Genomic DNA, 12,009 nt, shown 5'->3' with positions numbered 1-12,009 from the left:
AAAGATAGTAAAAGTGGTTGGTTTATTTAAAAGGGAGCAGTTATGTGTGACAGATGATGTTCAGTGCAGACCAAATTATTATTTTCATGGTAAATGAACGATTAGGGTTGCACAATTTATCAAATAAGAATAAGAATCAGGATATATTTAATTCATACAGTGAAAACTAAGCAGTGTTTTATTTTTACATTTGATTATTCAGTTTCTGTTGTTAAACAAACCTAATGTAGCCTTTCCTGAAACCCTAAACCCTTTGGTTTACACTGATGTTAAAATAACACTTCTTTTATTAACTATTAACTACTTATGCTACAGTAAAACACTGCTGTTCACTTTCAGAAGTTGTAGGGATGATTTCTTGTCACACTTTTTTTGTTTTTTGCACACTTTAAGCATTATCGTATCGAATATCGCATTGAGTTATCGCATTTTTCTACAATATTGTGCAGCCCTATGAACGATATCAAAATCCTACACTTATGTCTAAATAAATTAAAAATAAAACACTAAATGAATCTAGCATCACAACATTATAATGTACAATATAAAAAAACGATTAATTTAGAGATTTGCTAAAAAATACTTTAAACTGTTAATGTTTTTAAAGATTAACTTTACCTTGAGAGAGTCAATTATACAGTTTAGTGGTTATTACACAAAAAATGTGACTGCCGAACAACGTGATTAATCAACTTTCATACAGCTTACAAAAATGAGGACTTCTTCATGTAAACCAGCAATTAAACAGTAAGAAAATTAAATAAACTGAGCGATCTTGAACAATTCATAAAAGTGCATGAGGAAACACTGCTGAGCGTTAGAGTTGATAGGATTAATGAAATGTTTTTTCCCCTTTTATTTATGAATGATTGTCACTATGTTATTGCTATTATGATGTTACGCAGCCACTTCAGAACAAAACTCAAATCAAAGCTGCAAAGTTATAATCATCAAACAAACTGAAACACAAGGAAAGGGACACGTCTCCAAATCTATTTATACTGTTTTTAGAACAAGTATGAGGTCTCGTCCTATCATGGAGTCTATTTTGACATAAGAGCTAACATATAATGTCGACTTTATATATTAATACTGTGCACAAATAGCACAAGCACATGAAAATAATTGGTCACTATGGGTATCATTTGTTCATGCTACTTTTTTACCCTTTTAAATATGTTTAACTTTTACACTATAAAGAAAAACATCACTTGCACAAACAAGGTATAAATAAACATCATAAATACATAACCACAAAATAAAAACCTTTCAAGGCCTGTTAACAGATGTTTTAAAAATGTAAACATACAAAGAAGAAAAACTAAACGTGATAGCTTTGAAAAGCGTCACTTACACAACTTAATTCCAATTCATAAGACATACACACTTGATAGCAACAGACATAAACGTCTATGTACAATAGAAAGCACCAGGTTGTTACACAAATGAGCAGTGTAGTACAGTATCACAGAGCTCATGTTGACCCCAGCCTCTCCTCATAAACTTTTATAAATATTTCTGAGTGGTAGACGAATGTACAGTATTATAAAGTCCTGGTACTCCCTCATAACGGTAACCGTCTTTACACAATAGGAACTCTTAATATTTCTTATTTTAAACCATGCTTTTGTCTCTAAGGTCCAGACTAAATGCTCCGGGGTGAAAAAGAGGTCTGCCACCTCACGGTCACCCCGGCTGCCAACTCCAAATTAAAAGTTCTGGATCATTGAGTCGCATTGATTATCTGTTCCCGTGTGCTGAACTCTTTTCTTTAAGAATCAACATAGTGAGTATGTTTCCATGAAAACCTCTCAAACGCTTCTTTATTCCCTCCAAATGTCTTTTCATAGACCTATAAGCAAAGAATGCTTTACTACCCTTGTATTTCCTGATTTTATATGCACAGCTTGTTAAAAAACGTCTCTGAGAGGGGTGATGAATAATCGCTGGTGTCCAAATCTGGAACTCTTGTTCTGGTATACAGTCCATTTCCTACAATCCTCCTTTACTCAACGGAAAGAGGAATACGGTCTCCACCTGGGTCATGTCCAGTATAATCTACTCATGCATCTGTACTTGAAAGTGTGTTGGAGAGGAAGAGAGATAAGAAGAGAGAGAGAGAGGTTGAGATTGTAAAAAAACGAGGTCTGGGAGCTGCCAGTCTTGCGTCCCGTGTTTTTGGGGCAGGCCTGGTCTCTACAGCAGGGAGCTCGGGGGGCTCTCTGGAGGGGGTGGGGTGTGTGTGGGGCTGTGGCGCATGGGCAAGATGTCGTAGTGGCTGGGAATGTGGCTGTTCCGCGGGAGGTCGTAAGGACTCTGGGAGAATCCGGTCGCCAGGCCGTTGGGTCCCTGAAGAACACTCACTGTCGGTTCTGAGAAGGAAAGGTGGCGAGAGGTGAGCGGCTCAATTTCTAAAACTCTCTGAATCTTTAACACATAGCTCTCTATATGGTGTACATTACATTATAAAGATACAATATTACATTCTTAAGATTTCATATTTTTCCCATTAGCTGCATTACTTGATGATTGTCCTGCATCCTCAATAAACAAGCTACAATTAGTCCAAAATGCAGCTGCTAGAGCTGCTAAGAAAATATGATCATATAACACCAATTTTATCACCTCTACACTGATTACCTATTAAGTTCTGTATCGATTACAAAGTATTGCTACTGACCTATAAGGCCCTAAACGGTTTAGCTCCTGTGTATTTAACCGATCTTCTATCGCCCTACAATCCATCACACTCTTTAAGGTCACGAAACTCTGGACTTCTGGTTGTACCTAGTATATCTAAAGTCTACTAAAGGAGGGAGCGTTTTCACATTTGGCTCCTAACCTCTGGAATAGCCTTCCTGAATGTTCGGGGCTCAGACTTGCTCTTCCAGTTTAAATCTAGATAAAAGACATCTCTTTAGCCAAGCTTTCACATAATGCAGCTCATAACCTTGTACTCCAGTTATATCAGATCAAATTCACATGATTATCTTTCCTTGAAATGTTATGAACAGCAGCTATGCTAATTATTTTCCATTTACTTTTCTGTTTTATCTCGGGATGCCCATCCCGAGTTGTTAACAACTTTTAATAATTACTTAATTAAGCTCATTGTTTCTGCCTTAAATGAATACATTGTTAGCTAACTGCGTGATTATGTACATTTCTAAAAGGGATTACTTGGACACAGTCACCTCTGATAACAGATCACTCTGAATTGACACATGCATTTTCTGTAAAGCTGCTTTGAAACGATATGTATTATGAAAAGCACTATACAAATAAATGTGAATTGAATTTAACTGAATATATATTTTGGATTCATTTGGGGAAAGATACTGGGATTAAATATTGCCAAATGGCAACCTTGTACTACTGCAATTGCAGATATTAGCGGAATAATCAACTTTACGTGGGTTGTGCCTCGGCATGGCACAGCGAGGATGAATCCAATGCTTTGAGGAGAATGTGCGGCAGTCAGTCACCGCGCCGGTGTGGATACTGTCATTCGGAATCACAGATTCTACTTTTTGGAAGTATGACCAACATAAGAAGTTTCACTGGGAAATGTCATCTGAAAAAGTAAGTAACATCCACTTTTGTTCTGACCAACTAAGGGGAAAAAAGCACTGCAGTAAATCGCGATGATTAAATCTAACGATCGCTTATCATATCACGTCAAACCATGCATATTCTCAAATTGTTCATGTTAACAACATCAGCATTGCATGACTACATTTAATGCCCTTCCGATATTTATCCTTGTTTTCGCATGGTCTGCAGTCTCTTTTTTTTCTGTAGCTACTAGGAAGTGAATCTCCAGTTGTCACTGGTGATTGTCGTTTGAACCTTTCTGGATCCACCATCAAATTGATACGTTTATATTATATCAAGTGCTGTGAGAAAAGGCCAATGACGCCCAAGCTTCGGCTTCCTCACTGACGGCAGGATGTTTTCTCCTAGGATTTCCTGATACTTCAATAAATCCATCTTGCCTTCCACACGCAGCAGGTTTCCAGTGCCAGAGGATACAAAGCAGCCCCAGAGCACCACCGAGCACCACATGATTAACTGTAGACAGAGTGTTCTTTTCAGCATATGCTTCATTCTTCTTCCTCCAGACATACCGCTGATCCATAGGGCTGAAAAGTTTAAGTTTTGTTTCATTGCTCCACAGAACAGAATCCCAAAACTTCTGTTGCTTATTTATTTGATTTTGAGCAAATTGGAGCTGACTTTTCTTATGCTTTTGGGTCAGTAGTGGTGTACATCTTGGAGTTCTGGCATGCGTTTAGTACGCGCCTTACTGTGCAAGCTAAAAACGTAGTGCCTGATGCCATAAAGTCTTGCTGCAGGTCTTTCAGAAATCTTCTCTTTCAGCCACTGATAGCTGCCTTTTTCTGCCCCGTTCAGGTAGTGTAACCACTGTTCCTTTAACTTTGAACTTGCAAACTATGCTTCCAAGGAACATTTAGTGCCTTCGATATCTTTTTGTGTCCTGTTCCTTGTTTGTGAAGGGTGATTATATCTTCTCTTAACTTTTTGGACCATTCTTTTGGCTTAGCCATATTTCTAACTTGCAGTCAAACGTGACATTCAACAAACCTAGCCAGTTCAGATATTTTGTGTGTTCTAGCTCAAGCACACCTAGTGCAACTAATGAAGCCCTTGATTATTTGCATCAGGTGTGCTTGAAACAACACCTTTTTTGCAGATTTGTGCTGTTGTGACGGATTCTATTCGGGGGGTTGAATAATTTAAACTGCAGAAGTCATTAAAAGTTGTATTTTCAGTTAAATTTGGGGAAACCACTTTCATTTGTTGTGTTGAGCTATTTCAATTACTTTTGTTTAATTTATTCATTGCAAACAGCTGAAAGTCTGTAAATTTTGCCAATAAACCTGATTTGCAATGGGGGTTGAATAATTTCGATTGCAACTATATATATATATATATATATATATTAGTTATAACTGAAGAAAATTTTTAAACACACCTGAACATTGAAGTACACCTTATATCAAGAAAGACAAAGTATAACTTCACAGCTCAGAACAACAGACTAACTTTTATGAATAAATAAGTATTTTGATCTACAGTTGTAATTGATCTTTTTTAAATTTATAAATGACATATGGCAACATTCATACTTTCTTAATTTTCTGTAAAACTATGTTGAGCAACGTCTATTTAATAAAGATTTAACAAAAAAAATGAGCAGCCCTTGAATGTGTCTTTCCTATAGAAATTACAATGCAGTTTGTTTTTCTCACTAGTGAGAAAGTGAAGGCAAATGAAGTTTCCATATGGCAACATCGTACTAACACTGTATTAGCAGCTTTCGTGCTTAAAGAGAGAAAAATGATAAAACAGCAGGGCTCATATAAGAAGTAAGTAGTCATTTGCTTTGATCAGACTCACCCACGTCATAGACGTTCCTGCTGGCAGTGGTGAGGGTTGTGCTAGTGCTGGAGCAGAAGGTCAGGTCTCTGTGTGCAGGAGACTTCATCTCCACGTAGCTGCTTTCAGCGTGCTTGCAGGCCAGGCTGGGCGGGTCTCGGATGGTGGCGTACGGGTTCTCACTATTTAGGGAGCACGAGCTGGAGCTACACATGGAGGCCTTTATGTAATCTACACACATTACAGAAAAGATATTAAAATATATTTTATTGCAATGTAATCACCACATCATCATCTTGGAGAGAAAAATGTAATAAATGTTATTACATATACAAAGAGCTATAGGAAAATTAAGTTGCGTTCAAGACAATCTGTCGGCAAAGATGCAAAATAAGCACTTTCCATGATGTACAGTTTAGGAACAGCATCCCAGGGAGAATTTTTCCAGTGAAATCCTGTTAGACTGCACTGGAAAATCTTGTTACAGCAGTTAAGATCTAATGTAGCTGAAGATGAGTTTGTGTAGAGAGAGTAAAAGATAGATGTGGCTGTATAACTTATGTACATCATCCAGAAATATAGAGGAAGTGATTAAGTTGTGCTTTGTGGAATGAAGGAAGTGATGGCACAACAGACTATTTATAAATCTCTTACACCATTTAAAACGTAATGCATTTGCCAATGAGGCACATGCACATCCAGTGTAATCACTTTAGTACTATAGTACTGAATTTACTAATCTTCGAAAGTCATACTTTAAAAACGAAGTGAATGCAGTTGTCCTTGTTAAAGGACCCCCTCTAAAATCGAAAAGGACCTCTTGTGTATAGTGTCCACATAATACACCAGCAAATGTCCAACATAGTCATTACCTTTGGCCATTCGGGTGGTTTTGCTGTCCCTCAGTGTAAGTGTGTCTCCTCTTGATACACCTAATGAGGCACATGAACACATTCTCAGTAATTCATGACTCAAAAAGAATATATATATATCCTTTTGAAGGAAGTATGCTCATAAAGCATTAATTTACTTTAAAAAAAAATCTATTTATTAAAACTGTTTTCCTTTTTAATATATTTTAAAATATAATTTATTCCTGTGATGACAAAGCTGAATTTTCAGCATCATTACTCCAGTCTTCAGTGTCACATGATCCTTCAGAAATCATTCTAATATGCTGATTTGGTACTCATGAAACATTTATTATTATATTTTTCTTCTTTAATCCTTTTTTAATATTTTTGTGGAAACCGTGATATCTATGATGAATAGAAAGTTTAAAAGATCAATATTTATTTTAAATTGAATTTTTTTGTAACAATGAAAAAGTATTTGAATAAAATTAATGCATTCTTGCTGAATAAAATTATTAATTTCTTGAACGATAGTACATATATTACATATAATCAAATTCTACCTAAATTTTGCTTTTGTGAACGCTACATACCTTTTCAAATAAAACAATGTTTATACATATAAATATTTAAATGTATTAGTATATTTTCTAAGACAATCGAACATTTCCTGAAGTTTTTTACAACCAGCATGAGACTCAACCATATGCTATAAGCACCCAGGGGAAGACCTAGTATTATTGTATGGTTAAATTATTTGACTTTATGATAAAGATTGTTATTGCAATTAGCCAACAAAACGTCATAAACAGAAAACATGGAAAGGCAGGCAGGTAAGCAAGATGTACACCAAAGTCAAGACACAGGAAGGACTGTATTTCCATCCACCTACATATAAAAGCAAAAGCAAGCGCTTAAACAATATCCAACCTAGTCACTCTTATGAGTATTATGAGTTAACCTTTAACCAAATCACATCACAACTCATCACGTTTCTCAGCTGACTACCCAGAGACATGTCATTTAAGGTGACGTCTAGATCGGTAAATGAAATGCTCAAACAGTGCACTGAACCCACACTGCAATATTAATTTGGACATTGTGACATGACAGCAGTTGAGTAACAGTGCGTTCTCACTGTTCAAATGGGGTTTTCCTCTAATGTAATGAAGTTAAGTCTGCTTAAAGAAAAGGACCATTTGTACCTTCCCTTGATTTGAAAGCAAAGCTGTCCTCATTTACTTTAACACAGATTCCTTGCCTTACAGTGAATGATTCATCAAGAAGACAATGTCTTTGTAATCTTCATCATAATGTAACAACTTTTGACTCAGGCTTTGAAATAACTTCCCATTTATAAAACAGACTGTCATCTACAAGTTAAATCTCTTCAGCACTGTGATCAGAAATCAGGGAAATGTCCAATAACAAGGTGAAATCCATTTAAGCTTGTGGTCACTGGCCCTATTTCACTTCCTCTATGGGCTTGCAAAAGAATATGATGGAAATACCCAACCTCGTACCTGAGTCTCTGAGGCCTTGTGTGCTGTGCCGAAGCCTTATCAGCAGACCTGCAGCTAGACATAATGGGGTGAGGTGGCTTGGGATGGGATGTCAGAGAGGTAATGAACTCTCTCCCCCCTAGTCTGAGTGACCTTGGATAATATAGGCAAAGCCTGACCTTCCACCACATGCATGTGCCACCTAAAGTAAGGGCTTATTTAAAAACACAGCAGGCGGAGGTCTTGCTCCAGTGCCAGAAGCACCGTCTGGTGTTCATGCAACCCCCCAGGAATGAGTAAGTAGTTTAATTCTCTGGTGCCCCAATGGAGAACAAATGTCTTATTTGTTTGGAGAATAGGCTGAGCGGAGAAAATAATGATATATCTGATCCATTTCAAATTGCATGAGTACTTTTGTCTGACAGGAACAGATGGTTTGAATAGGGGGTGAGATTAGAAATTAAGTGAGTACACTGACCCAGGTCATTGAGATTGCAGTACGCTCTCCATTCTGAACTGTTCCTGTCTCCTTTCTAAAGGGAAAAAGAGACAAAAAACATCAGACACTCTGAAAGACCATTGTCCTGAAAGACTTCTGTGGTGCAATGATTGTTGACCTTTTTTGGTTTCATTAAGAACAAATAAGCTATAAAATGTATCTCACTGGCATGATTACATAACCTAAAACATTACTGTCTTAGGAAAAACAACAAATTTCAGTCCAGAACTTTAACACATCATTTGGTCTAACTTCACCGGTATTAACCCTGTCTAATGTACACTATGGTCTGTCTGAAACATTGGGGTTGGTAATATTTTTTTATGTTCACCAAGACTGCATTTATTTAAAAATACAGTGACATTATTACAATTCAAAATAACTGTTTCAATATATTTTAAAATGTAATTTATATATATATATATATATACATATATATATACATATATTTATATATATATATATATATATATATATATATATATACATTTTCAACATCATTACTCCAGTTTTTGCCAATACAAGACACATTTCTTATTATTATCAATGTTGAAAACAGTTGTGCTGCTTTATTTATGTACAAAACTGTGATAATTTTTTTCTAAATTCTTTGATGAATCAGAACAGCATTTATTTGAAATAGAAAACTTTTGTAAAATTTATAAATGTCTTGACTGTCACTTTCGATCAATTAAATGCATCCTTGTTGAATAAAAAATATCTTACTGACCCCAACCATTCAAATGGTAGCGTATGTCACACAGCTTGTCAAAACCCGACATTATAGCTGATGCACAAATTTATATCCAACTTCGGATCATTATTTCGTCTTGATGCAAATGAATCCCTTCAACAAATAAGTCTACAGGTACAAAGTGAATACGTAGAGCTTGCCCTTGTTTCTGAGTCATGTTGCAGCATACATTTCTTTATGAAATATTCTAAGCACAAGAACAGCTAGTATTGCCATAATATGATGCTTGAAAAAAAATCCGTTTTTGAAAATAGTTCATATACCAAACCTGCACATTACTCACCTTAAGAGTGAGAGTGCCATCCAGGTTGTTTGTGATGGAGGACGAGATGTTGCACTGCGCCACAGTGTGGTAGCTGGGATTGGAGAAGCACTGGCCACTGCTGCTGCTCTGAGATGTTTCTAGGGTAGAGAGCAAGACAGCAGTGTTCAAAACTCCAACATATCACACTGTACAAGTATACAAACAATGATCATCCTGATATTGCAATAACAAAGAAGACAAGGGCAGTTTAATGGACAGAAATTCATGATACTTAACAGAATTGGTGGAGCCATTTATAGCCAAATCAATAAAACTAGCATCTATGCAGCTGGCATACAAAGTGACAATAGATATGCAGTATTTTCACATGATTAACATATACTTCAGCAAGGTTATCAGCATTCAGTATGAAAAGTGTGGTAGCATCAGGTTAACCATAATGCAATGCTGAAACTGCTGCTTTTACTGCCAATTACTGAGCAGACGAAAATGCAACTACATATGTACTATTATAAGTCATATTTGTAAAAACATTCATGGAGCATCTTAAGTTGTTCATTGCAGCTTATTCAATATTTGAAGATTAGTCTCAAAGGAGTTTCTCACCAGAGAGGGAGTAGTCAGTGTTGGTGACACGCAGGGCTGGCGTGTATGAGACGCTAGGCATGTCCTGGCCTTTGTCTCTCTGTCTCTGCCTGAACCAAACAAACAAGCTGAGCATAGCCATGATGATCAGGAGCAGGAATATGATTCCCATGACAGCACCCGCGGACTGGCGCTCTGATCCCAGAGCGGGACTGATCTTAGTGTAGGGGTTCAGCTCCTCCATCACTAGAGCCGCTGGGACACAGAATATGATTATGTTGAAATCAAATAGAGCAGGTCAGAGTACTTCATTCCCAAAAGTACAGGTACAATATAATTCTCTTATGCATGCTAATCTCTTGTTTCATGTACAATAGCAGACACCGCAAAAAGTGCACGGTGCACCATTCACATTTTCTTATATCAAAATCTAGTTTATACTTGTGGTTGCCAAGGGTTTGAGTGGTTGTTGGTGTGAAGTGTTGGGATTAACGCATTACAAGTAATGGGAGTTATTTTTCAAGTAAGTAACACTTTGCTCAAGTAACACTTGAGGTGTTGTGTGCGCTGCGTAAACATGATGGTTATTGTAGTTCCAGAGTAAATGTAAGCATGCATTTACTCATCTCACTTACACAAAAGCAGATTCATAAATGAATGAAAACAGTGAATATTACACAAACCTGCAATAATTAAATGTTAAATAACGCAAATATACTTTATGTATTTAATCTCACTTTAAACCAGTGTCTTTGCTGTTGAACTTTGATGATTCAATTCAACCACACTAATAAGCAAAATGACTTGAGATAAACCACATTTGTGTTTTGTGATTCAGAATGGCAGCATAGCTGAAAGCAGTGTTGCAAGATTGGAAATGTCCAAGTATCGTACCAGAAGCTCAAAATTATCATATTTGGAAGAAAATTATCATACACGAGTCAAACGTACAGAATACAACTATTTACCTAGACCAACAACTTATTGACACGACCTGCAAATTACTTTATTGCTAAACTATCGACCTCAGCTTGGAAACAACTGACCTAAGACCCGCGGCAGGAAGTTTGCAAGTTTTTCTTGCAAAACATACAGAGATGACATGTTTATGATATACAACATTATATACAATATACAAAAGGAATGTTAACTTGTGCTCATGAGAGAGAATCATTCTCCACAATGATTGGCTGAGAAGACATAACGTGAGATGAGATGGAAGACATAATCATGACGGTAGACGTAGAATCCACACCTAGATCAACGAGTATAGAAACCCTATGATTGAAACGACCATCATTTGAAGTGTCACAAAATTCGGAAATGATTGTACATTGTGGTTTTTTATTCATTATTGATCGTACATTGTACAGAGGTCAAAATTATCGTACAAATACAATAATTATCGTTGTTTGAGCTGTTCCCTCTACTGTACAGGCGTGAATTTGCATTTCCTTCAGCCTGATGCTTTTATATTTCACTTTAGGTGTGAAAGGGCCTTTACATTTGCCAAAAATATAACTTTTTTATTTTTTGTTAATAAAAAAACAAACATCAAGCCCAGCCCAGGTGAGAAAAAGTAACGCAATTGTAATGCATTACTTTTAAAAGAAACTTTCCCAAACACGATTGGTGTTTATTTGTAGTTCCAAAGATGTTCTATGCGGTTGCTAAGAGTCTAAGTGGTTGTTAGTGTGTTGCTAGGGTGTTCTTTGCAGACTTAATTGGTTGTTAATGTGTTGCTATGTGGTTGCTAGTGTGTTCTGGGTGGTTGCCAATGACTTGCTGTGTGGTTACTTTGAGGCTCAAGTCGAAATCATTTATCCAGTTCCTTCATTTAGTAGCCTATAACATTTTGGAATTTTCCATCAAAAAAGAGAGTGTTACCCTGGTCACAGCGGATTCCTTTGTATCCCGGGCTGCAGTAGCACGTTCCGGTCACATAGTCACAGGTGGCGTTGTTCATACATTCACACAGCTGCTGACAGCCATAGCCAAATGTCCCGGGAGGACACTCTGTACAAAAACACAGACGAACACCATTAACTAAACACCCCTGCTAAACTGTGTAAAACAAGCACTCAGATAAATGTTGTGATGGACTGCCTGAGATGGTGGATGGGGAACATACGCACACACACAGATCATCA

The 12,009-nt window shown here is 36.8% G+C and overlaps 1 protein-coding gene across 2 annotated transcripts in view; it reads right to left on the bottom strand.

Annotated features, from left to right (window-relative positions):
- Positions 1-201: 201 nt before the first annotated feature.
- Positions 202-12,009, bottom strand: part of megf11 (multiple EGF-like-domains 11) — a 130,894-nt gene continuing 119,086 nt past the window's right edge. For both annotated transcript variants that reach the window (XM_082181861.1, XM_082181862.1), the window contains 8 exons: positions 11,747-11,875; positions 9,881-10,114; positions 9,293-9,411; positions 8,235-8,289; positions 6,273-6,332; positions 5,422-5,631; positions 366-2,372; positions 202-332 (listed from right to left, as the gene is read on the bottom strand). In XM_082181861.1, coding sequence (XP_082037987.1) covers positions 2,197-2,372; positions 5,422-5,631; positions 6,273-6,332; positions 8,235-8,289; positions 9,293-9,411; positions 9,881-10,114; positions 11,747-11,875 — 983 coding nt within the window. In that variant the 3' untranslated portion in view covers positions 202-332; positions 366-2,196. The remainder of the gene's footprint in view (positions 333-365; positions 2,373-5,421; positions 5,632-6,272; positions 6,333-8,234; positions 8,290-9,292; positions 9,412-9,880; positions 10,115-11,746; positions 11,876-12,009) is intronic.

The sequence above is a fragment of the Leuciscus leuciscus genome (genome assembly GCF_965113295.1).
Source record: "Leuciscus leuciscus genome assembly, chromosome: 10".
Lineage (NCBI taxonomy): Eukaryota > Metazoa > Chordata > Actinopteri > Cypriniformes > Leuciscidae > Leuciscus > Leuciscus leuciscus.
This window is presented reverse-complemented; position numbering and strand designations above follow the sequence as displayed.